Consider the following 27,060-nt stretch of genomic DNA (forward strand, 5'->3'; position numbering starts at 1 on the left):
CTTTAGCAATACATGGAAGATTAATATATAAAAGGAAGCATTTTCTGGAACTATCAATGTTGGTTTGGCAACATTTCTTGGAATGCCTCACCCTTGTGTGCCCACAGAAATAATGCGAGGAAACAGTGCTTGAATAGGCACATTCATACATTGGGGTTCGGGGGTTGTCCCTGCCCAATGCACCTTGCTTTCTTATAACCAGAGCTGCTGAAATACAGTACACTCCTCAGTCTTCAACTGGCCACTGGCCATACATGGATAGGGATGGATCAGAAAGGGAATATGACATTCCTTGTCCTCAAACTAACATTTGGGGGGGGGGATTAAAGTTATGGTTTAATTAACAACTCATTTCCTAAATTCCACACAAATTTGAAAGGAAATACAATTAAAATATTTGAAGTGTGGCATAGGAGATAAACTAGTAAACAGGCAAAGCACAAGGTCTTGCAATATATGGGCTGGACTTACTTAATCACTCTTAAAGTTCACCAATTGCAACGAATGAGACTTGTTAGTCATGACAAACTTAAGTCCGGCTGATTCCAAGTAGTCTGCTCTGAGAATGATTAAGTCTGGATCCATCCCTTTATCTGCAGCACAGAATGTCCTATCAAGTCTGGATCCTTCCTCTGCCATGTCCTCTGTAAATCAAGGAGTACAGGAGGCATTGGGGGAGGACTAAGATTCAGGAGACCTGAGTTCAAATCCCCACTTGGAAACTTGCAGGTGGATGGCAATGACAAACCACTCTGAACATCTCATGTACCTTAAAAACTTTATCAGGGTTGCCATAGCTAATAAGTGACTTGACAGCACTTAACATAAGGCACCTGTTGAATCCATGGGACACAACTGTGCTTTAACTTGGCTGGCTCATGCCAAAGCCCAAGACATTAGTAACCAGAATACCAGAAGTAACTCAACCTGAAACTCCACAGATTTGTAAGAGGCACAGTGGTTAGGAAGAGCATTACAAACAATCTACACCATTAAAATGCTACTTTTTCTCCTATGATTTCAGCAAACTGGTTCTGCTAAATGCCTTTCATTTATTTGCATTTGCATGCTTTTTAAATTAAACATGCTGTTAAGCATGGTACCACACTGAACATTATTATTGTAGTTTCTCAGCTTCACTTGTCACTGCTGTGAAGAATAACGTTACTCGGACCAAAAAAAAGCCAAAAAAAAGCCAGGCTACTCTGCCATCAGCGCTTGTGAAGAGCTTGGCTGCTCTGGCAAAGGCAAGAAAACCGCTCAGGCAGAACTGCTACTTTTTAAAAGGCAGGGCTTCCAACAGCAATTCTTCAGGTCAAGCTCCTCCCAAGCAAGGAGAAGCTAGAAATGTGGTATATACATACCAACTGGGGCTGCAACCTTTTATGACCTCCCCATAAAGCAGGGCGGCGGGACCCTGAGGAAGGGAAGGGGGCAGTCGGAGGCGGCGGGGGGGGGCATTTACCTGTCAGGAAGATTCTTTGGTCTGCAGGGGGCAGGAAGGCCCGGCCGCCGCTTGGGCCCCTCGAGGGGCCGGAGGGAGGAGAGGCTCGGCCCCCCTCTGCTCTGCCCAGAAGGGGCCCACAGGTCCCGACGGCCTTGGCGGGAGGAGAAGGGGAGGAGGGCGCTCCCGCGGCCTGGACCCGGCCTCTCATGCCCAGGGAGAGAAGGCGCCCTTTGTACATCCACTTCTGCAGCTTCCTCACCGTCACGGCCGGCGGCTTGAAGGGGCCCTCGTGGAGGGGCGAGGGGCTTCTTTTCTCGCCGCCGCCGGCACCCGCCGACGGGTCCACGGGGCCCATGGCCTGGCCCAGGGCGCTAGAGATCTCCGGCCCGAACTTGGGAACCAACAGCGGCTCCACGTCCTCGCGGAGAGCCGGCGGAGGCGCCTCGCCAACGCGGCTGTTGCTGCTCGGGCTCCGCTGGCAGCGGCTGTCTCCGGAGCAGCCAGCGGCAGATGCGAGCAAACCAGCTTCCCGCCTTATGCCAGGAGGTGGTGGCGGCGGCGGCGGCGGTTCCTTGTGCAGCAGGTGGCCGCGGGCAGCCTCCCGTTCGCCCGGCCGGAGCTCCCCGTCGCTCCGACACCTCCGCCAGGGCGGCGATGGGGCTGAGGACTGGGCGCGGAGAAGGCTCTCCAGGCTCTTGCTGATGCCCGGGCGCCAGAGAGGGCTCCCGGCTGCGCTTCGGGGGCCGGCATCGGACGCTTGCACCTGAGAGCAGTCGCCCTCGCAGGGGGAAGCCGAGCCGCTCCCGCTCTCCTGGCCCTCGACAGCTCCGAAGGAAGGCGGGCGGGGGGCGGGTTGGCGGCCCCGGACTTCGGCGCTAGGGCTCGCCGGGGGCAGGTCGTGCATGGCGTGGATGAGCAGGTAATAGGCCTCCTGGAGCTGGCTGCGGAGCCTGCCGGTGCTCTCCCGCGCCCGGGCCCTGTTGTGGTTGTGGTTGTTGCCGCCGACGGGGAGGGCGCCCACGCTGCCCTCTTGCCTCCCCCGAGCCTCTTCGTGCGCCCCGGGCGCTCCTTGGCAGCCCCAGCCGGGCAGCAGGCTCCCGTTGTCGTAGTAATCGTCGTCTTCGCTCCCGCCTCCTCCTTGCTCCAGGGCAGCAGCAGATCCCGATCCCGCGCCTCTCGGGGTAAAGGAGGAGGAGGAAGAGGAGGAGGAACAGAGCTCGGCCGGTGGAAGCGCCCGAAGCCCCCGGGGGCTGGGCGGATGCTGCGGGGACCCTTCCTCGCCGCTTCTGGGAGGGCAGGGGCCGGCTCCTCCGGGCACCTTTTCCCCAGCCATCGCCGCCCTTCCTCGCGTGGACCAAGCGGCCACCTCCCGCCTGGCTCCCGGCTCCTCCGAGGCAGGCACCCGGACCTCCTCCCCAGCGGCCGTCCGCCGGTCCAGCAGCGCGGAGGGCGCGATCCCCGTCGCCGCTCCGTTGCCTTGGAAGTGGAGACCCCGTTGGGCTTTACTCCGAAGGACGCCGCCGGCGCCGCCTCCCGCCCCGTCTTTGGCGTGCCCGGCCGCTTCCTCGGAGGCGGTGGCCCCGCGCTGCGAGCGCCTGCCCCGCAGCTTGGAGAGAGTCCTGCGGAGCGGGTCAGCCATGCCTCCTCGTCGTCGTCCTCCTCCGCACGCCTCCTTTCAGCGAGTGGCTCGGGCCCCCGGCGAGCCTGAGGGTCTGGCGGCAGGGTGGCCCTCGGAGGAAGGCGGCGGCGGGAGCGGGAGTGGCGGCGGCAAGCGCAGCACACGGTCGTCCGCCTGGCAGGAGTTGCGCCCCATGGTCTCTCTAGGAGCTGGTGGTCGGGGGTGAGCGCCTGGCTCTCGGCTTTCGCGGCGGCGGCTGCCGTTCACATACTTGGCATAGCTGAGCGGGGTGAGAGGGCGCCCTGCAATGCGCATGCCTCGCTGCCAAGCAGCTGGTTCTGAGCGCGCTCCCAGGAGCACAACCCGGGCCCCGGCCTCCTCCTCCTCCTCGTTTCAGCCCCGGGGCTACACAGGCTGGGAGAGGAGGAGGACGACGACGTCGGGAGGAACAACAACGGCGGCGAGGGATTTTTTTTTTCTCCCCCCCCCCGCCTCCCCTTCGCACGCGCCGGGCGGGGCCACGAAGGAGCGGCTCCCTCCCCTCCCTCTCCTGAACATTAACCCTTTAACGGGTCCCCTGAAGAGCTCGCTCCCAGAGAGCTGCGCCGCGAGCCAAGCCTGAGGAGAGAAAGAAAGAAAAAAAGCCGAAATGTTAGCTCTCGTGAAATGGCCCCCTTGCCTATTGCTGGGGCGACTTCTTTTCCTCATAGGTAGAAATTCAACAGGTGAGACATCCCGACTCCCGAATCAAGCTGCAAATGCAATAGTCGAGGCTAAGTGGATTACCTGCCCGTCTTGCCAAGAAAAGAGAACAAGTCTTCCCCACGGTGCTGTGAGGAAGGCTCTGTGTTCAGATTTTACCTTTTACGATGAGCAAAAGGCATTTAAGTGCCTGAGTCTCTTCCCCCCCCCCCAGAGGCGCAATGGGAATAAAAAGGATGCATGCACAGGGTGGTTAGAAGAATGAATTAAGCGAAAAGCTCTTCGAGCGTTCTGCAAATTCACAATCGCTTTGGAGAAAGATGCCCTAAGAATCAATAATAGAGTTAGTTGTTGTGCTGATGAGCAAATGCTCATGTTTCTCCACAGGCATCCACTTCAGCAGGATGGCTTTAGACTCCTGTAAGATTTAACATCTTCAGGAGAGGTAGGAGATGGGCCGTTGTCTTTGTTCTGGACCTGCTTTCTCCCTCACACAGACCTGGAGGTTTCCTTGTAGCAACACTAGAGTTTCTGCCTTCTCCAAATTGCACATATTCATGCAAGAGGTTGAGGAGAATCTGTTAAAGCAAATGGATGGCTTCTGCATAGTAAAATTTGAATATATGTATATAAACACTGGATCACAAAGATTACTCCCTAGCACACAATTTCTCGGAATTATGGAGGAAACAAGACCCCATATAGAAGTTTGCTCCCCAGTTCCTATGAAAATATGGCAGTCTATCCTCAAAGGATCCACTTTCCCTTTCTCTGGAATCCACTGCAAATGGGGACACTCCCTTTTTGGGACCAGCACCATGACAAGGCCCTTAGCTGTTGTCTCCACTGCTACAACCTTCCCAATGGGATACTAGACAGACCCTTTTTTTTCTTTCAACGGGTGGGTTATTTCTGCATTCCAGAGTGCCAAAGAGAAAGCAAGGATGCTGACAGACAAAATAGGCACTATTTGGTGGCAGCTGTGGCATCGGACAGTTTATTTTTGGATCCGTGTGCCAACTGGCAGACAGGAGGGACTTCTGAGCCAACTGCTGGCCTTGACAGGGTTAAGTAAGGACACTGCACTGGCCTGGTGTCCCAAAGGGGGAGGAACCCTCTGTCCAAAACCAGGAATTGCAAGGCAAGGTCAGAGACTGCTCTGCAACATGCTGATGAGCTGGAAATTGTGATGTGTTTTGCTCTCTCTCAGAAATTGTGCAACTCCTAGAGCAATGCAGCCGATCATCATAAAAGCTATAGAAGAAGATACAGTATTTGCATTTCTCCCCCCCCCCCCCGGCGTGCCATTTTCAGTTTTGTTGTTAGTGATGAAATAACTGTGTGGTGGTGTCATGAATGTTTCATGAACGTTTCTAGAGATTGGGATAATGGCTAGAATCTTGCTAGCCTTCAAATCAGGTTTGTTTAACATGCCATGGCTAACTGTGGCTAGGCTGGCATGTTGTTGGGGTACAACTTGGTTGCACATTGAGATGTCTTACCAGGCATGTCACCAGACACGACCCAGAATCAATTAGCAGCAGCAAATTATACGAAGCTTACACAAGTACAAAGAGGCTTCTGGCCAAGAACTGAACTTATAGCAGTTTATTAGCATAGTTTTAAGCCAATTAAAAATTACTGAAGATTTTTTTATAAAGGTTGTCACTTTATTTCTCACGTATCTTCCTTTATAAACACAGTACTGAAAAAACCCAGTAAATGCTGTTCAGCATGCTACAATATAGATTAGGAACTGGTCAAAATACTTAAATGGGATTCAATTGGTAGTATACTGTGCATGTTTTGTAGAATTATTTGTTTGTGCTCTCAACCCATATTTCAAAAAAAATGAGAAACACGAGAAAAGCATCGGGATGATAGAGTTGCAGAGAATTTTTTTTCCTTCTTTGTTTTTGTGTGAGGGTACAAAAGGAGAAGTCAAACAAGGGCAACAGCTGGCCTTGTATAACAGCAAATGTGCCGTGGAAGAATAGGTCACAAAGTGGTTTTTGAGGAAGAGCCTTTTGAACAAGCTTCACAAGCTGATATTAAAAACTTCGTCAGTGTTCTGCTAACACAGCTCCATCTTGGGAGGCTATTTGACTCAAGATGACTTTGAAATTGGGTTGCCAGATGTCTCTTTTTCTAAAAAAAAAAAAATGGGTAGCCTTTATGTAAGCCTTTTATTGCTGAACACGTTCTCACTGCACAGAACTCCCTGCCACAGGCTGATTTATCATCATCTGATAAAACTTTTAATAGAAGCCAGCATGTCAGCTACATGGTAAACAGTGCCCAAAGACCAAATTGTGGGGTGGTCAGTCATTCAGTGTACACTTTCAAGATTCACTTACTTCTTAATACTCCTGTGGCAAAAGGACCCTGTAAAGGTGTATGAGACCCTGAGAGCAAAATTAAAAGAACATTGATTTTTGGTTGGTTTTGAAATTTTCTAAGATGTAGTGCTCTGACTCTTGGTTGAAATGGAATGGACATTTCCACAGTCTCCTGTTATCATGGGAATACTGTATGAAGGTTTAAGAGCACCTGGAGAAGACTTGCCTTCTTGATGATGAGTTTCAGGCTTAGTTCTCATATTCAGCTGATGAAGAAGGAAACTGGGCTCTGGACTGTATTCCTTGAAAGTGCATCTTAGGGTTCAGGCGATCAAAGGCTTCCACATAAATAATTTACTTTTTAAAATCCTTCCACATTAAAAATAATTATATTTAGAAGTACAAGCATAGTCTTGTGATGATAATATAGCAGAGTACTGCAAAGTACAGCTCTCCGGATGTTGATGGACCACAGCTGCCATCATCCCTTATTACTGGCTATGCTGGTGTGGGCTGATGGGTGTTGCAATCTAACGAGATTGACGGGGTATAGATTGGCAAGGAGCCCCTACCTGAAATTCTTGCTGTCCCCCTGCTGTATAAGTGGTATGGTCAACACACAGGTTTACTTCACATTTGTGAGCAGGTCCTTCCAAAATTACTAGCCTACAAACAAACAACCACCATAACTGGGTACTGGCTATGGACTGATAGACAGCTGCAGTACTGTCCCATAACAGCCTATTGGGTTTCTAAAGGCTGTTACTAAGGAGATACAGGATGCTGAATCCTCCTGCATCAACTCGCCTTAATTGAATTCCTGGTCACCTGCAGTGACCAGGCTAGTGTTTAAATACAAGGATCTTTCATTTTCTCATTAGTTGTTTATCTTAAGATTGAGATCTAAATGAAAAAGTACAACACAGTGTGTGCACGTTCTCAAAATAAACATCAGAAGCATTCAACCAAATAAATTCTGGTTTCTTCTGGCAATTTTTTTAAAAAAAATAAAATTTCCAAAGTATTTTTCACAATCGGAAATATTGTTGATCTTTCTTTGAGACAAGTACTGTAATAGCTTCAACTTATTTCCCCCACAATATCCTTTGGCATTTGAAGGATGACATTGCTACAGGTCTTTCACAACAGGGAGGGAAAAGTCAGGGAACGGGGAACAGATTGCAAAGGATATGTAATGATCCCATTCTGACTCTGTAACAAGGGGCTATTAATGAATCTTTCTTTCATGGAATATTCAATAAGTAGGTTTGCAGAAATTCAGATTATAAATCTGAAGTCTGTTATTACTTGCTTTCATGGAAAAAACACTCCTAGAGGGCAGTTTTTTGTTGTTACATATTGCTGAGTGTTTACAAAGCCATAACTGTGACAGGACCTTAGAAAGCAACAGCCCCCCCAAAAATGCAGGCCCTGGCACAAAAAGCTTACAGCTCTTTTTCCCATTAGGATAATGTGGGGAGGAAAGGGGAAGGTACCAAACAAGGTGGTTGAATGAAGAGACCATCACAACACAGGACAGACATGAACAGACACAGTTGAGTGGCCTTAAATAGCTTTACAGCTTGGGATGGGGACTAAAAGCACAAACATATATTTATTATATCTGAAGAATGGATATTGTTAACATTGTTCCACACATTTTTATGACTTGGATATTAATCTTCATTTTGGGAAGAAATCAAAATTAAATTCTCGTATTAGGCAATACGTAGTGGCAGCAGAAGGAATCACAGTTGACAATGCAACAGTGATTGCCTTGAGATCAACTAATGCCTTAAGCCTGGGGATCAACTAAACTTCTTTGTTTATTCAAGGATGCCCCAAAGTCTGAATTTACAGTTTGTGAGGAGAATATGAAAGCACCTGAACAAAGTACTGTATAGACATGAATCTCGTAATGGTGGTATTTTTTATTGGCCTGGTGTTAGGGTGCCCCCTATGGGATGAAATGAATGTTTATTGGCATAACGTTGATAAAATAAAATAAAAGCTAATAAAAATACACTGAAAATCTTTCATGCATTCCAATAACTTAATAAGTCAGCCTATAAAATTAGCACTTGTTTTTAGTGCCAGGGATGGAATAACTGATGCTTCAACCAAGGACAAATATGGCTCTGAACACATACAGAATGTTTTTCCCTAACATCATTTTGTGAAAAGCCACAAAAACTCTCCACACAGCTTGCCATTTCTGTAATTTAGAATTTATTTTTCAGTATGGAGTCATCTGAGGGTGAATTCAAACAATTTTTGAATCATCAAGAAGAAGAAAACAAAGCTACAACAATTATTTTTGGTGGATAACAGAAGTCCTAAACTACCATGATATGTGCAGCTTGTACAAGAACTATGTTCATGCACTGCAAAAATCAAAATCACATGAATATGAGTCACAACCCAGCCTTAGAACATGCAAAGCAAAAGCAAGAAGGAATTGAGTTAACATGATCCAGCACTAAGCTCTGCTTCATATTATGGCTTTTTTCTCTTAACGGCAGGCAGACTGAACATGCCTATACATACATGCATGCACACACATGCATGTATGTATTACACCACTCCTTCCATTCACATAGAAATTGCTACTGCAGCCGCTGTAGTTGGGATTGAATCAACCACATATTGGCATTAGATGACTCTGTTTTGATCTATTTGGTAACATTTCCCCTCCTCTTCTCACTTCCCACCTCCACTTTTGCATTAGTTGTCAAACGGTTGGGAGACAGACTATTTCCATTTTCTTGTATGTAGGCATTAATGCTGGGTTTTTGTGCACACAAAGGGGAGTATGGGGTGCCATGTTTCAGCCCCATGTTTCTTCTTTTTTAAAAAAATGTTTTAAGTGGCATAGTGCTGAGGTGATATAGTGCAATAGCGGGGAATTATAATGGGAAACAATACATTTTGAAGGAAATCAACCCTAGGTGTTCACTGGAAGAACAGATCCTGAAGCTGAGGCTCCAATACTTTGGCCATCTCTTGAGGAGAGAAGACTCCCTGGAAAAGGCCCTGATGCTGGGAAAGTGTGAAGGCAAGAGGAGAAGGGGACGACAGAAGACAAGATGGTTGGACAGTGTCACCGAAGCTACCAACATGAATTTGACCCAAGTCCGGGAGGCAGTGGAAGACAGGAGGGCCTGGCGTGCTCTGGTCCATGGGGTCATGAAGATTCGGACATGACTTAATGACTAAACAACAACAAATAATGGGAAAGCATTTTTAAAAATTAAAAACCACCTTTTCCTCTTCAAAATGGGATGGAGGGAGCTATCTGCAGTCATGGCAAGACAGCATCCACCTCTGCACATGACCACTGATGTGTAGGAAGAACACACTCCCAGCCCCACACTGCAGCAATCTAGGTGATCGCACAGCAAGAAAACCGTATTTATTTATACCTATCCTAATTGTTCCAAATAAACAGTAGGCTCCAACTGTAGCCCAATCTGGGATGGGTAAGACCCTATTAGGGATAGGCTGGAATGTTGTAACATGAGTGTTGTGTTGTCAGTATTTTTAGTGCTCCCAATTGTTTCAACAGAGGGGCTATGGAGCAGGATGAACTTGTATGTAACCAGCCTCACCTGGCTCTGTATACCTGCTGCAAAAAAGAAAAAATGCACATTGCTTATACACTGCCCATAGCACTTAAAGCTCTCTCTGGGAGGTTTACAATTTAATTATACAGGCTACGCATTGCCCTCCCAGCAACCTGGATACTCAGTTTATCAGACTCAGAAATATGGAAGTTGAATCAACCCCAAGCTAGCTATGTGAGCCCTGGATCAAACTCAGGTCATGAGCAGGACATGAGTTTAATTACTGCACCATGAGTACCCAAGCAAAGTAGGGTGGAAAGTGATGCTGCGGTTAATATATCCAGAAAATTTCTCTTAGTGCCCAAGAAATTCTGTCACTGCAAATTTCTCCTTTTTTTGTATATTTGCAGTGTGTGTACTAGAAGACAAGTGTATTTTCTCTTTGGGTTTTTGCATTTACTTTTCTGTTTATATCCCATGACATCTGTTTACATCCCAAGCCTATAGTGTGCTGCTTATATAATCATTCCATTGCACTTTCTGTGCAATTTACAAGTTAATTATGCAGGGTACAGATTGCCCCCCCCCCAGCAAGCTAGGTGTTCAATTTACCAACTTTGGAAAGATGAGTGAACCTTGATCCGGTTACCTGGGATTGAACCTGGGTTGTGAGCAAAGTTTTGGCTGCAGTACTGCAGTTTAACCACTGCACCTCAAGGCTTATGAAATGCACTCTGGGAAAGAAAGTCTTTAGTTCACTGATACGTTGAAATAATTGTACTAGATGTCTGTATTCAATCACATATTTCTCTAATAAGATACAGAGAGAGCTTTGCCATTTCCAGATTTTCTTATCCAGTTTCTGCATTCCTTGTCGGGTGCCTCGGCCATCAGACAAGGCAGCAACAAAGAGGGAATACTAATAACCATTCATAGTCATTAAATTCAAGCAATGAGCAGTGATACAATTTTTTGGTAAAGCAAAACTCTGCAACATGAGAAAAACAACACTCCCTCAGCTCCAAAAGAGTGTTAAGATATGGCGAGATCTCCCTTCCAGTCATTATGTGGTTTATGTGCTTGTCTTAACTGAAGTGGACCTCACCTGGAAGTAGGACCTACTTTAGAGCCAATGAGTTCTGTCTCTCTTCCTGGTAAGGCTCTGCAAAAGGGGTTAAATGCTTTTGCCTGACACGGAGATACACCCACTAGATGTAGACTGACAGAGTGAGGCAGAGAGGAGATTGTGTGTGCTTGTAGCATGTATTGCCGGAGCTGCCACTGCCCTACTTGCTTTTACAATTTTGGCATGTTTTGTTATGTAGCTTTAGTAGTTTGCTCTTTTACTAGGAATATGCTGTTTACCCTTTCCTAAGAGACTTGGATGAAGTTTGTTACCTTGCTACTTCACTTTTGTGTGTGCAAAACTTTTAATCCATAGTTCTCAATCCACTCACTGGCTTTGGAATCATTTCCATTCCTATAAGTGGAATTTCTCCAGAGTAAGTGGTTTCTAGGTCCTACAGCCAGGATCTGAAAGACAATGTCAGCTGAAAGTTTTCAGTTAAGGCAAGGCAGCATTTATCAGAAGCCAAATCCAAGGTCACCTGTATCAGCAGCAACCAGAGATGGAAAGATTTCAGTGCTTTGTTAAATGACTCTGAGCAACCTTGCTCCTAGTCTGTTTCAGCATATTACTTTGTGCCGAGCCTGCTTTTCAGTGGAACCTTGATGCACCGGCATCACCTATATCTCAATGACACTCTTGTATGTTTTTAAATCAGTCTTGGTTTGGGCTCCATCTATAGCTTATCACATAAAAAAAAATCTTGCATCGTATTAAAAATGTCCCTCTGTTTGCTGATCAGATTACAGACAAAATTAAATGGCATCAGGAACCGTCACTGAAGGTTGATTCTTATATCAATTTACCTGCAGGGCTCACTGCTGTATTGCTCACTGGGGTTTGTTTTTCAAAGGGTCTAACATCTGTGATTTTACAACACTCAGCGTAAGAATTTTCAAATTTGTCTTTTATGAAGAATGAGAAACGTTGGCAGGCCCAGGGGCCAATTTTCTGCCTCCAGGAGCCAACCAAAAGGGGTCAAAAATTAGAGTCATTTAGCTAGTTAGTTAATTAGTTAGTTAGTTGTTAAATGGTACAAGGACTCCCTGTCTTTGTACCATGAGAATCACAGCTGCAGGAGACGTCCAGGAAAAGCAATATGCAATTTGGTTGTTCTGGATTTTTCGGGCTCTTTGGCCATGTTCTGAAGGTTGTTCTTCCTGACGTTTCGCCAGTCTCTGTGGCCGGCATCTTCAGAGGACAGCACTCTGAAGATGCCGGCCACAGAGACTGGCAAAACGTCAGGAAGACCAACCTTCAGAACACGGCCAAAGAGCCCGGAAAACCCAGAACAACCATTAGATCCCGGCCGTGAAAGCCTTTGCGAATATAATATGCAATTTCTCACTGGGGATAACGTGAGCAAAGGAATCTATAGAGTATGGCAACCAAACACAGCCTTGGAGGCAGCAAGTGTCCTCCAGGCCGTACTTAACTTGCCCACCCTTTCTTCTATCAAATTAAGCCACTGGTTCATCTAGCTCAAAAGTGTCTGCTCCTGGTGTGAGGCTACCCTTAAGGCTTGTGTACTCGAAGAATAGGCTTGTTATTAAGGATATAGGATGATAATGGGACAGGGTTCTGTGGAGCACAGGGCGCTTACAATTTCCACTGGATTTAGGAGGTAATCCTGGTAGTTCTTGGACAAACAGGGCTAAGAAAGTGAAACCAAATTTACCTCTTAATGTCTGAGGTGTTCCACTCATTAAAATGTCCTCACTAGACTTTAGTTTAAAGTTGATCCAAACCAAAACTGCACACATGCTGAGCATCACACAAACTATCCAATAAGAATATGAAAAAAATCTCTGTACTAGAAATATGTTACCTGGTTACATCTGACACAGAATTACTCACTGTATTATTTTCAGATGTGCGATCCAATTATGTGTTGGTTTCATGTTGCCGCATGAACCTCATGTGCTCATGTATTCCTGTTTTGTTTCACACTCAGGTTTATAGCTGCTCATGCAACTCAAGTGAGGTGGCATTTGGAGAATTTAAAGCCTTCAATTTGATGGTTTTGCTTCTGGGCATCATCATTTTACTAATTACAATATGTTTTCACAGGGAGCACATCTGTGGACTGTTTCAGCAACACACACATAAGGATGATAAACAAGAAAAAGAAGTAAAAAAAAACTAGCTAGCAAAGTCCAAAGCTTAAACTCAGTCTGCCTGAGGGCATGTGGAATTCTCTGTCTGTTTACTCTGCTGTGCAATTAAACAAATGAAATATTTCACAGATGAGTCATCGCTACATTAGACATATGCATAGTTTTCTGAGTCTGTATGGTTATGTGTGTATGCGTGTGTTTCAAGACAAGCTATTCCTTTACTAAAGCTGGCAGGAGAGAGGGAAACCTCATTGCATAGGAGCAAGCATACAAGCTTGGATGTTAATTTCTTAAATTTGGGCAGCACTTCTTCCTAACAATATAAAAGGGCCACAGTAAGCATTTTGGGGAGTGGCATGTAAATGATTGCTGAACACACAAAAGACATTTTGTACAATGCAAGCCTAAGTGCAACTAGGTTGTTGTTGTTCTTTAGTTGTTAAGTTGTGTCCAACTCTTCGTGACTTCATGGACCAGAGCACGCCAGGCCCTCCTGTCTTCCACTGCCTCCCAGAGTTGGGTCAAATTCATGTTGGTAGCTTCGGTGACACTGTCCAACCATCTCATCCTCTGTTGTCCCCTTCTCCTCTTGCCTTCACACTTTCCTAACATCAGGGTCTTTTCCAGGACTGTTCTCTAGGTAAGAGTTAGTAAAAATAACAGTGGGCATTTTAGATAGGCCAGGGTCAGTAGGATGTTCTCACTGAGAGAACTACTTCCATTTTTGGAATCAGCAGGAGCCCCAAACTCCAAATCCAAGCTCCCCCTCTCCCATGCACCTCCCAGTACTAGCTCAGGAAAACTGAAGACCACCGAAGATAAAGCTCTTCTTCCCACTTTATCCTCATAACTGTTCTGTGAGGTGGGACAGTCTGAGAAAAAACGAGTGTAGAGTCTAGAATCTTTTTTTGACTGTCCATACTGGATGAGGGAATCTAGGAGATGTCATCCAAAATATATGTATATGTATGTTTACGTAAGAATAAGATAGTAAGATAAGAATAAAAATCAACAACCAAAAATCAGAAGATGTCTGAGACTCAAAAGGGCAGCAATGAAGGGACTGGAAAGGATCATAAAATGTAAGGATGTGTCACTGGAGACCAAGACCAAGCTCATCTACACTCTTGTATTCTTGATCCATCATGTATGTGTGTGAAAGCTGGAGAATAAAGAAAGTTGACAGGGAAAAATTGCTTTGTTTGAGAATGTGGTGCTGGGGGAGAGATCTGTGAATACCCTAGCCTGCCAGAAAGATGAACAAGTGTGTCCTAGAGCAAATCAAGCCTGAGCTGTCTCTGGAGGCAAAAATGATGAAATTGAAGCTTTTGTATTTTGGGTACATCATGAGAAGACATGTTTCTCTAGAAAAAGAAATAATCCTGGGAAAGTTTGAAGGCAGCGAGAAAAGAGTAAGACCATATATGAGATGAATTGACTCCCTAAAGGAAGCACGGGGTTGAGTTTACAAGAGCTGAGCAGGGCTGTTAAGGACAGGACATTTCAAAGATTGCTTATTCATGGGGTCACCATAAGTCAGAGGAGACTTGACAGCACCTAACAACAACAACAACTAAGAATAAGAATGTGCTGTCAACTCAATTCCACTTTATGGTGACCCTTTCTAGGTACAGAGTACTCAGAAGTAGTTTACCATTCTGGGATTGCCCAACACTTGTCCAACACTGTAATGTTTTTTTTTTCTTTTCCCAGGAGGCACAGCGGAGAATCAAACTCCCAACCAGCCTGATGCTTAACTCGCTGAGCTTTTCAGTCAGCTGTTTATACAGTATGCTGGTATAGCTGCAGCTCTGGGTCACCTTTTGAAATCATGGCAGAAGATGCCACGAGAAGGGCAAGTCTGCGGTCTCAAACAGCAGATCTGAGGTCTTGGTAACGAATGCAGACTGACAGACAGAGAGATTACAATTGCTTCCTGCAATCTCATAGGGAAATTCTCTAGTGCAAGCTGTAAGGCAGGGATGAGAAACCTCCTGCCTGTGAACTGAATATAGCCCCTGAGAGTGCCCTATTTGGCAGCTGACATGGCTGCACCTTCACCTGCATTTTGTGATAACCAGGTACAGTGAGGTCTTGACTTGAGAACTTAATCCGTATTGGAAGGCGGTTCTCAAGTCAAAAAGTCTGTAAGTCAAGTCTCCATTGACCTACAGTGCATTGAAAACCGATTAATCCCGTAACAGGCCGTTTTTGTTCCATTTTGGTTTTTTTCTGGTCTGTAAGTCAAATCTCAGTCTGCAAGTCAAACCTAAATTTTGCGGCCAGAGAAGTCTGTAACTCAAAAAGTCTGTGAGTCAAGCCGTCTGTAAGTCAAGGGTCCACTGTATTTAAAGTGAGCTGTGCATTTCTCCAACATATTGTAACCTGATGCTTGAATTAACCTTTGCACATTGTCTTTTCCTTTGACCTACTGTGAGACAGAAGGCGAGAGGGATACCCCACTCACCAGAGAGCCGTCCCTCCTCCACCACGAGGATAAGGAGGCAAGACCTCAGGCAGCATCTGAACCTACGGAGAGAGCTCAGCAAGGGACAGAAATAGAGAAACTGAGTGAAGAGATGCAGAAGAAAAGGATGGAGGAGGTTCAGGAGAAAAAGGCGGGAAAGGAGAAAAAAAGAGGGTGGAGTTTGAGGCAGGAATAGGGGAGGTAAAAAAAGAAGGAAGAGCAGTTGCCGCCAGGCTGGGAATGGGTGTGGAAGGAAGATCCCTGGACAGGATCATGGGAGAGACTAAGAGTGCCTGAAGAGGAGGCTGATTATAGAAGGAGAAGAGAGATCCCACCCAGACTCTCATATTGGGGAGAAGCTGAAGCGAGATAGTGGAGAAGGAGACTGAGAGAGGAGAAAGAGAGAGTTGAGAGAGAAAGGAGAGAAAGACTAGGATGGAGGATAAAAGAGATGAGCAGGAAGAGTTACAGGGAGGACCCTGGGAGAATCGAGACCCAGAGAAATGAACCCTATGGATTAATGCCCGGGATGACAAGACTGTGCCCCTGTTGGAAGGTTTGATGGGGCAGACCATAAGACACGGGGTTCCTTCGGATTTGCCGGGACCATGGAACGCCAGTCGTGGAAATCCGTTCCTGTTTGAAGATTGGAAACCCCTTCGGGACCCATTGGCGGCAGGAGATAAATCTCAAGATGATGTTATGGACACTCGTTTAATGTTGGACGCACCAATAAATCTTTGACTTGTTTTGAAGCAACAAAAATCTACTGATTTCTTTGAATGGGACATGAAGGCAAAAAACAAACCCTCACACCTACCCACCTGCAGATATTTTGACCTCCAGGTTCACACACAGAGATCCAAAAACAATTCTGGAGTTGCAAAACCAGAAACTTGATACAGGTATCCAGATAAATCCATATGATGTAGCCAGCACAGCCAGGTATGTAAGCTATATCACAGAAAAAGAGTGTTAGGCCCTCATGCTTGCCAAGGATATTTTTATTATTTCCCCTAACAAATGTCCAGAGTGAGTTACTGAGACTTTAAGTGCCAGTTAATGAGAAAGGAGTGGACTCAATGGAACTTGTAGCTATTTTCCTCTATGGATCTCAGCACTTCTACTGTGTGGATATTTGCCAGAAATTCAAAACTCTGTCACACATACTAATTCCCATTCTCAGCTGTGTTAACAGTTTTATATTGTTTGCTTTTAGCTTGCAAAATAATTGAGTGTGGGGAAGTATGTACAGTATTAACAAAAGAAGTGCAAGGGGACTGCTACTGTATTTCTTAGTCACTAAAACATAGTCAGCTGCTACTTCATATACAGTATATACTGTACAGAGCCAAGACTGCTGCGCTTCTCTCTCTCTCTCTCTCTCTCTCTCTCTCTCTCTCTCTCTCTCACACACACACACACACACACACACACACACACACACACACACACACACACACACACACACACACACACACACACACACACACACACACACACACTGAAATTCAAAATATTCAAAAATGCATCTGCATTCAAAGATTCATTACAAGTGATTCAAAAACACCATAGGTTTCTCAATGATCCATATTCAATTACTAATTGCACATATGGAAAGATTTCAGCTTTCAAAGATGCCTAAGAAGTGCATTAAATAAATAGCATCGCCTAGTCTACCATGTCTACTTTTCAACAGGCTCAGTGTGCAGCATTATATCTAGTTGCTATGTTGTTACTGTAGCTTGCAGGAAGGTAGAACTACTTTTTCCTTTAAAAACTTTAAATCAAAGAACCTGCTGGAAAGAAAGAAAGAAAGAAAGAAAGAAAGAAAGAAAGAAAGAAAGAAAGAAAAAGAAAGAAAGAAAGAAAGAAAAGCTGTTTTGCAAAATCTCAGAACAAGGATGGGTGATAGCTTCATTTCACCACTAATATCTCAAAAACAAGCAAAATTTTGAATCTTGCAGGTCTCTTCATGAGGCTTAACATTGTAAAACCTTGGCCAAAGTAATAAGATTTAGATTTTGCACAAGAATAGCACAGCTTTTTTTCTTTAGGAATCTTCCTCTAGTCACAAGGCAATGCTCTTTATTTGGTCACAGTTTTTTGTGTCTGTGCCTTAGAAAGCTGCCACAGTATATCAGATGGAGTTTCCGATTAGGGCAAAGGAGGCTTGAATTCAAATCCCTGTTTGGTTGTGGAAATTCACTGGGGAATAGCACTGGTAAAACCACTCTTTAAATATCTCATGTACCTGGAAAATCCTACTAGGGTTCGCATAAGTCGGCATTGACTTGATGACACAGAGCACAGTCTGTGCATTTGACTAGTGTGTAAATTAAATGTAATGTCCAGGATCTCAGACATGGAGATTGCCATGTTTCTGGATGCATCTGTTTGCAGCCAAATATAAGCTACATAGGTAAAGGTAAAGGTTAGTCCAGTCGTGTCCGACTCTAGTGTGCGGTGCTCATCCCCGTTTCCAAGCCATAGAGCCAGCGTTTGTCCAAAGACAGTTTCCGTGGTCACATGTCCAGTGTGACTAGACACAGAACGCCATTTACTTTCCCACCGAGGTGGTCCCTATTGATCTACTTGCATTTTTACATGCTTTCAAACTGCTAGGTTGGCAGGAGCTGGGACAGGTGACGGGTGCTCACTCCATCGCATGGATTCGATCTTACAACGGCTGGTCTTCTGACCTTGCAGCACAGAGACTTCTGCAGTTAAACCCACAGTGCCACCATGTCCCATAAGCGACATACTTCTATCTAAAACAATGGCAAAATGCTGAGTGATTGGCAGACTTTGGTCGATGAAGATGAAAAAAGACAATGAAATCTGTATCTCCTGAGACCTCAACTGGTGAAGCAGAGGACACCTGACACTGGCTTTTCTTGAGGCTGTCCTGTATCCAGAGCCATTCAAGAGATCCTCAGGGAGAACATGGACAGCCATCTACCAGAGATCCTCCCGTTCTGCCTTTCCTGCTCTGAGCAAAGCATCTTCTCTCCAACCACATGATTCTAGAAGGGTCCTTTAGATGTTTCTAAGGGAGGATGGTTATGCATATTGGCTGCTCCTGCTGTGGCCCACGTTAACAACAGAAGATCAGAGGTGGAAGAACCTTGACTGTATCTCAGATGTGTGGACAGTGCACTCTTCAAAGCAAAGGACAAAGAGATTTTGGACATCTGCGCAGGTAAGTGGGACTTCCTGCCTTTTCATTAAAAAAATCAGAAAATATCACTTCGTGCTGGCTACTTTCACACTTTACTCTGGATCATATTCTAATTAGAGGCTGCACTATCTGATAAGATGCAATAGCTACATTGTAATTTTTCTAACACGATGCTGCTGCATTCCTGTGTGACAGATGGGTCCCTGTTTGGGCATCTAATAGCAGGTTAAAGCCTGCATGACTTGAAAGAAGGAATCTGGTGTACACACTCACACACACACACAAACAGAGAGAGAGAGAGAGAGAGAGAGAGAGAGAGAGAGAGAGAGAGAGAGAGAGAGAGAGAGAGCATGCAACTGTAACTTGCTTGACCTGTTTCTATCTTGCCTGCTATAAACTGTTATAGCAAGCATACTAAGACTCCAAAGGGAAAACCAAACACCTATCATCATAATAAGAGAAACAGAAATGGCAAGTGCAATTTTAAAAAACATTTCAGCCACTTGGTATTTTTTTTAAATAAGATACCAGCTTCAGACAAATCCCTAAAATGGTTTGAGAGCAAATAATGTTGCTAAAACATATGAGCACAATTTTTCTTCCTCAGCTGAATCAAATAAAGGCAACTTTTTTTGCAATTAATACAGGTATCATGTTATCCAGTAACAGGGCTAATCTTCTGCAAAATATCACCATGAACTAAATATAGGAATCTGTTCTCTAGCCTCTAAACTATAGACTCTAAAACAGAGTCTAAAATCGGTTGATAGTAAGATGGTAAAACTAACGTTAATGCCCACAGGAATATTCATACATGGCATTTTTGGATTTAGGTGTTTTATAGAGTGAGTTCAGGAGAGTGGAGCACCCCGGGGCTGAGAGTTTAACTCTCCCCTCTACCACTTGCATGGTTCAAGAGTGCCATCAAAAGGAAGGACTGGTTAACCATTTCTAATAACTTTATACTATAAAACTTTATGAGAGTCACCATAAGTAGGAATTGACTTGATAGCACATAATTATTTTATGGGGTGGGGTCCCAAAAGTGACAAATATGACATGCGTATTGACTTCTACTGTCAAAGACATGTAATTTGATACATGATCACATCAGCAAGTGCCTACAGTTCTACCAGATTATAAACTATGTATACACAGAGAAAGAGATCAGAGTTTTAGTATGAAACCCATCAGGTTTATCAATCGCAGAAGCTAAAACCTTGTCTGAAAACTAAAGAAACACATCTATGACTCAGTCTAAACAAATGATCAGGATAGCTTTAATTGGAGGCACATTTAAGAGAGGAGAAAATAATTTTACAGATGGTACTCAATATAATTACTGTAGTAGAAATCCTATTTATGACTTCCACCATTGAGGTACAGTTGACTCTGGATGCTCCAGAGAGAAGACAAGAACCAATATACCTTACTGGCAAACTGGAAATATTTTTTGAAAAGAAGATGAAAATAGAGGAGGGGGTTTCTCCCTCTTCCTTTTTAATATCATAACTGACTGAATACGTCACTGCCCACAGCTCTATTTGGGTGCAAATTAACTGTCCACGCAGGCTGCAGAATGGCATAACCAGGAGCACTCCCAATTGTACCAGATAAACTGCAGTCTTGTTGCTGTGCCGGAAAGGAGAGGGACAGCTTGTAAAAGCGGCAGAAAGAGCTCTTCATTCAACTATTAGATCCCAGCCGTGAAAGCCTTTGCGAATACAGCTCTTCATTCCTTACTAAATAATAACAATAGTCAGGCATCCTTCAGTCTCGAAAGACTATGGTGACGTGCTTTGTATGGAGGACTTGGAACAGCGTCTAGTGTGGCTGACAAGGCCAATTCGAGAGTGACAATCTCTTCCACGCTGAAGACAAATCCAATCTGTCCCCTGTCCAGCTCCCTGGTTTTGCTGCTTTTGTGACTTCCTCTTTGCCTCGGCCTGCTGGACAAGGGTCTCTTCAAATTGGGAGAGGCCGTGATGCACTGCCTGCCTCCAGGCTGAATGGTTAGATGTCAGGGTGTCCCATCTGTTGAGGACTATTCCTAAGGCATTCAGATCCTGCTTGCAGATATCCTTGTATCGCAGCTGTGGTCTCCCTCTGGGGCGATTTCCCTGCACTAATTCTCCATACAGGAGATCCTTTGGAATCCGACCATCAGCCATTCTCACGACGTGCCCAAGCCAACGTAGACATCGCTGTTTCAGTAATGTATACATGCTGAATATTCCAGCTCGTTCTAGGACTACTCTGTTTGGACCTTTGTCCTGCCAGGTGATGCCAATAAACCCTAATAATCCTTATTGTGGCAATATAATCAATACCTTTTGAGCATGGCCCTCCATGCTGCAAACCCTTGTTTTCCAGTTGTAAAAAAAGTAATCTGTAGTGCATTTCAGTCTGTTGAGAGAAACATATTACATGCATTTCAGTAAGAATGAATATAATGACACGCGGAAGTCATTCATAACTGATAACTGATTATCATAATAGGATGATGCTCTGGGACCCTGTCCATCTTCCTATCATTACCTCATTGGTGAAGGCTTCAGCATTACACTTATTCCCCTTAACAGAAACTTTCAAAGCTCTGCCTTCATGGTTTCCATAAATTCACATTCTCTGCCTTACAACTCTTACGTTTGTATTGCAGAATCTGTCTGAGTAAGTACTGTACATCTCATTAAAACATCCTTAAGTATGAGAATGATGAAATACAGGACAAAACTGGAAATATCAGGTCAGAAGCTTTAAACTCGCCTTGCCCCCCCCCCACATACTTACAAACCGGGTGGCTTTAAATGTATACATGGATATAAGTACTTTAAGAAGACTTGTTCACTCTTTGCAGCTACACACAAGAGGCCAGGCTAGAAGTGACATTATTTGCAGCTTTTGCCCTTGCAAGCCTGCACAGCTGATTGTTGTTGATGATAAAATAGCCAGTGCTGGGAAGGGCAGGCTAGATGCAGACAGGTAGATGGGGGAATTAATCATTTGCATTAAGTCAGGGTGCCTTCATCTGCTGTTTGCGGTGGAAGATGAGCATCCCTGGAGGCCCTCATTTCCATAGGAACAAAGTGTAGCTATCTTAGCTTTGCATCCATCTGAACAACATATTTATTTTTGTTGCTGTGTAGTGTAGGAGGTTTACGAGCTGCATTTTAAGCCACAGCACAAGCAATTATGGACTTCAGTCAACAGATCCAGGCATTATTATCCTCTAGGTCTTTTTATGTTGACAAACTCGTTAGCACAGTTTGGCTTTTAAGTGGACACGTTGCTCATTACATGAGACATTTCCATTACTCCCATGCAAAAGCTAATTACTGATTCTCAGCCCCGAAGTCCAGGTACCTTATAACTTTTGTGCAATGAAGAGGGGGGCAAAACAAGGTTTGGGGTATTCCCAGATGCAAACAACGCCCATCAAGTCAGAGCATGTATCCTATGTTCCACACCCTTCTTTTCTGCACAGAGGTGACATCTCAGCCTTTAGTAGGGCATAACTATCTCCAGCAATGCTGTCTGAACATGCTCTTCAAGGCTGCTTCGATGGTTTTCCATCCTGGCAGGGAAAGGTGGCTATGTCTCATATACCTCTTCATGCACACCTTAGAGCCCAACTCTACCCTAACCTGTTGCTTTTATATTCTTTCTTCTAGTTTCACCCTGGCTATCCTGGTGCTTCCAGCCCAATGGTGGCAATGTACAAGTTACTATTTTTCTTTTATTTGTATCAGACCATTGCACGATTTAAAATTGCAGATGTATAAAAAATATAAGTACTGTAAAATTCAAACCAATTAAAACATTTCAGTAATTAGGATATTTTTGACCAGAAGTGGATTACTTCAATAGCGCTTTCTCAGCTATTTACTTGATCTTCTCTATGATGTAGAGGCATACATTGCATGTACATAAATGCTACTTTGACTGAATTTCTCCATAGTCACAGAAAATTGGTCCTATATTTCAGTAGCCCCATTTTATCTGATTATGCTTGATTATTCTTTGATCTTCCTATTCTGCTAAAAGTCTATTAAGTGACTTCCAGATGGTCCAGCCAAAATCTTGTCTTGTCTGGAGAAACTCTTTGGCATTCATTTATTCTGCAAGGTGTGACATTTTTGCTTTCCATAGATTTAGCCTAGCCTCTTCTGGTTTAATAGTTAGAGCTTGAGAGGTGTGCAGAAAACTTCTCCTTGACTTTAGCTGTCATCTAGGGACTTGATGTCCATAACGTGGATGGGTTTATTGCTCTATTACTTTATTTTGTTTGTTATTTGTTTGCACCCTTTGGCATACTTCTGGAGGGGCAATGCCAGCCAGATAATAGACCTTTTCAATGGGGGTAGGTTTCAGTCAGCTAGTAATAATCTTGCATAATTCTTAACAGCTGCCTAAAGCCTACCCCCATTGAAAAAGTCTATTATCTGGCTGGCATTGCCCCTCCAGAAATATGTCTAGAAGCGCTAGCAAATAATGAACAAAAAAAAGGTAAGATACCATCTGACTTACCCGATAATGTTGGCCTGCAACCTTCATTAGCTCTAGCCAGTATAGGCAAAGGTGAATAGTCACATGAGCTGCAGACCAACTGGAAGGCAATATGATACACATATCCTAGTCACAATTCTGTCAAACGCCTCTCACTCTCCAAAGGCCTCTTCCATGAATACTGTATAGAGGAGTGACTTGGGTGGCCCCACTGGGACATCAGTAATACTGATGTTTCATACTGTTCTCTTTGTAGACGAACTGCCTGGAATACACAAACAGCAGCAGTAAAAAGTCTCAGTAAGTTCCCAGTGAAAGAGCTCACCTATACTATAATAATGTATAGAATGTACAACCAATCATCATCATCATAGGACTGGAGAGCTGGAAGGGACCCTATGGATCATTGAGTCCAGCCCCTATCAAAGAGGCACAGCGGGGAATCAAACTCCCAACCTATGGCACCTAAACTATGGAGCTATCCAGCAGTTCTTATGTTCCAGATGTTTTAGCCTACAAATCCCATGCATGGCCCTTTACCACTGATCCTTCCAAATGGGTAGTCCTAAAAATCTAGATAATATTCAGTCACCTACCTTGGCACTACACACACATATAACCTGTTTTCTCTTCTGCATCACAGAGTCTGTACTGTTGTTGTAATTCATTACTTGAGTCCAACTCCCAATTAGCTTGGAATATTGGTCAAGCAAAAGGAGTAGGAGTTTCCTCTCTCATCATGTTCCAGTTCCCTCATTTCTTGGTACTTCTCCCAAATTCCTTTTTCCCCCAACCTCCCACTAAAGACGATGGCGGAATCTTTCTCCCAAGACAGCTCAAGGAGCCAAACAGGGAACATTTTACAGGGACTATAGAGAAATATATGAAGGTTGAAGTAGGAGAGGTTACTATGTATCCTCAAATAAACCCTCGGAACAGTGAGGAGTCATCACAGAACAATCACAGTGAAGTTGCTACAGGTTCATCAGTTGAATCATGTGAAAGCTATGCTAGAATATATATATATCTGTGTGTGTGTGTGTGTGTGTGTGTGTGTGTACACCTCCAAAACTATTTGACCCGTGTGCTCGTTATTTATGTAAGACATTTTTTAAAAAACCATGCAAAAGTACTGTTTAAAAGGTCAGTTTGAAAACCCTGTTGTCTCTTGCAAAATTACAGAACCCATGCTCCACCCTTGGGAACATAGTCATTGCATTACCTGCCTAGAACAAAAGAAGTCCATGCCCTTATCTTTATTGGATCCTTTCCCAGTGACTACCCCAGCTCTGCCTCCCTCCACACAAACACACCAGGAACAGGATATTGGTTGGTGGAGAGTTGGGAATATGAGGAAAACAGATGTGTTAGGGAGGCTTTTGAATGCAGGGCTAGGACTGCCCCAGTTCCACTCACAAGAATTACTCCAGGGTTGCCTGTGTCCCTGAGCATCCTGCTTTAAGTTCTTATTGGTAGTACAGTGGTGCCTCGCTTAGCGATGTTAATTGGTTCAAAAAAACACATCGCTATGGGAAAACATCGCTAAGCAAAACACCATTTCCCATAGGAATGCATTGAAAACCAGATAATCCATTCCAATGGGAACAGATTACCGTCCTTAAGCGAAAATCACCATAGGAAACATCGCTAAGCGAAACGCGGTTTCAATGCATTTCAATGGTTTTGACAGGTCCGTTTTCGCTATTTTTAAAGTGTCTTAAAATGTTCAAAAACTGTTTAAAATGCTTGGAATCATTAGTGCACCCTGTAAAACCTTTGCAAATTTAATTTGGCTTTGTTCTGAGTCTTCGTTAATTTTTGGTGAATTCCCCCCCCCCATTGGAATGCATTGGACTGTAGGTTTGACAGCTAAATATTTAAGAAATGCTTTTACCAATTCAATTCTCACACACCACAACAGATTTGAACCCTGAGCCCTAGTCTGTCACTCTGTCCACTACGCCAGTGGTTCTTAACCCTTTTGAAAGAAATGCCCCCTTGAGCCATTGAGGAAGTTATCATCGCCCCCCTCCCCACAGTGATATCTTTCTTATTTATTTATTTATTTATTTATTTATTTATTTATTTATTTATTTATTTATTTATTTATTTATTTATTTATTTATTTATTTATTTATTTATTTATTACACTTAAATCCAATGACCCCTGAAAACAAAATTCAATTCCAAGAAAATGAAATGCCCCCAAAAAGTAACATGTAATGATTTAGTTGCAAGCGAATTTTAAGACGCAAAAAGAAATATAAAAAGGGCATAAAAATAAACCACAATGCAGGAACTAAAAATTTCAAGATGAAAACTCTGAAACTAAATTAAGATTGGAGGAAAATATATATTCATGCACACTGTAAAAAGGCTGCAGCCATCTTAACAGGTATGGCTTGCTCCAGCGCCCCCCTACCGCCCCCTTCTGCTCCAGCGCCCCCACGCCGCCCCTTTTCGTTCTACCGCCCCCCTGAAAAATGAAATCGCCCCCTGGGGGGCATTATCGCCCACGTTAAGAACCACTGCACTACGCCACGCTGGGCATCCTAAAGTATCTAGAGGATACCACATTACAGAAACGCTGCACTGGAGGATCATTGAAAGACCATATTTTCCCTTATAAACCCACCAAAGTTTTAATATTTTTGAGAGGCCTTTCTCTCTGCCTGAGTTCTTCAGTGACTAGTAGACAGCCCTCCCTCATTCACTCTGCCTGATGGCTGGCAGGCAGAGAGAGACCTTTTGATTCAAACAGATCTTTGTCATATGAAAGGGGTTGTAGTTTCTTTTTACTGCCATGTGTTTTAGACTGTTTTAATATTTTAATTGTGTTTGTTTTCATCTGCATTTTAATATTGCAAGCTGCCTCAAGTCCCATGTTTCAGCTGAAGAGTGAGGTATAAATTTAGCTTATTAAGTATTAACAGCCACACATATGAAAGAGGGGAACGTCACATTTTAAAATAAAAGGCACACTATGAACCAGAAAGCATGTGATTCAAAACATACGTGGTTGTAAAGGCTCATTTCTGCTGTTGTTGTTCTCATTCTAACTGCTGCGTATTCTCACCACTTTTATGAGTTCGGATTCTGTTTACCTGAAGGTCTAAAACAGTGAAAGAGGTCAGGTATATAAAAATGTTAAGTAAATGAATTCCTTTCATTTTGGTCCGCCTACAGCAGATGCAGCCCACAAACCTCTTTCAGTCCAGCAGCCTGACACAATTAGCTGCCACAGTTTTATTGGTTTTAAAGGGACTAGATTGGTTTTCGAAATCGAGTTCATGGCTCAGGCAAAGAAAGGGCTTTATCTGATGCTCCACAGTTGCTGCTTGGGACATCTGGTGAGGCATTGTCTTGGGTGGGGGACGGTTGTCCTGCTTTTGTTAACCTTTGGCCTTTAAGTCACACCACAGAGGCGCTCTTCCTCACACATGTCATCACATCAAGCAAGACCTTTTTATTCCCCCAATTCCCCAGGTGAGAGAGCCCAAGGACTCTGCTGAGTGAAGAAAGCACACAGGATGCCAACCTGAAATTTTAAACTGCAGTGCCCTATCTATAGCTATACCTGGCCACACCGTTAAATGAGAATGAGATGAGGAGTTTGGATGCCCTCCGCATCTTATACTTCAAAATAAGTAGGGTGATCTCAGTGGCCCATTGACCCTGGTCTTGGAGGGAAAGCCAGAGGGATGTTTGTGCTGTCCAGGTCTCAGCACCCCCCCCCAATCCTTGGGGGCTACACGCCTAGTTGAGATACAATAGGAGGGGAAAATCCCCTGTGAAGAAAATGCAGCTTCAATAGTGTGCCTAAGCAAAGAAAATGGAATTCAAATTTCACAGAATGAGGCATGATATCTTCAGTTCCTGGTTTCCGTTCAGACTCTGAATGCTTCATTTATGGCAATTAATGTAGATAAAATAGGCAGGATGATTCTTCAGTGTGCTTTGGGAGCAACCATTTGCTTCACTAACACATGTTTTA

The 27,060-nt window shown here is 44.2% G+C and overlaps 1 protein-coding gene across 2 annotated transcripts in view; it reads right to left on the bottom strand.

Annotated features, from left to right (window-relative positions):
* SYDE2 (synapse defective Rho GTPase homolog 2) overlaps positions 1 to 3,225 on the bottom strand; it is a 54,319-nt gene extending 51,094 nt beyond the window's left edge. For both annotated transcript variants that reach the window (XR_012086475.2, XM_072997892.2), the window contains exon 1: positions 1,466 to 3,225. Coding sequence is in view for 1 of the 2 variants with exons in the window: in XM_072997892.2 (XP_072853993.2) it covers positions 1,466 to 3,086 (1,621 nt within the window). In the remaining variant the exon portion in view is untranslated. The remainder of the gene's footprint in view (positions 1 to 1,465) is intronic.
* Between the last annotated feature and the right edge of the window lie 23,835 nt (positions 3,226 to 27,060).

This window comes from Pogona vitticeps, chromosome 4 (assembly GCF_051106095.1).
Source record: "Pogona vitticeps strain Pit_001003342236 chromosome 4, PviZW2.1, whole genome shotgun sequence".
NCBI lineage: Eukaryota > Metazoa > Chordata > Lepidosauria > Squamata > Agamidae > Pogona > Pogona vitticeps.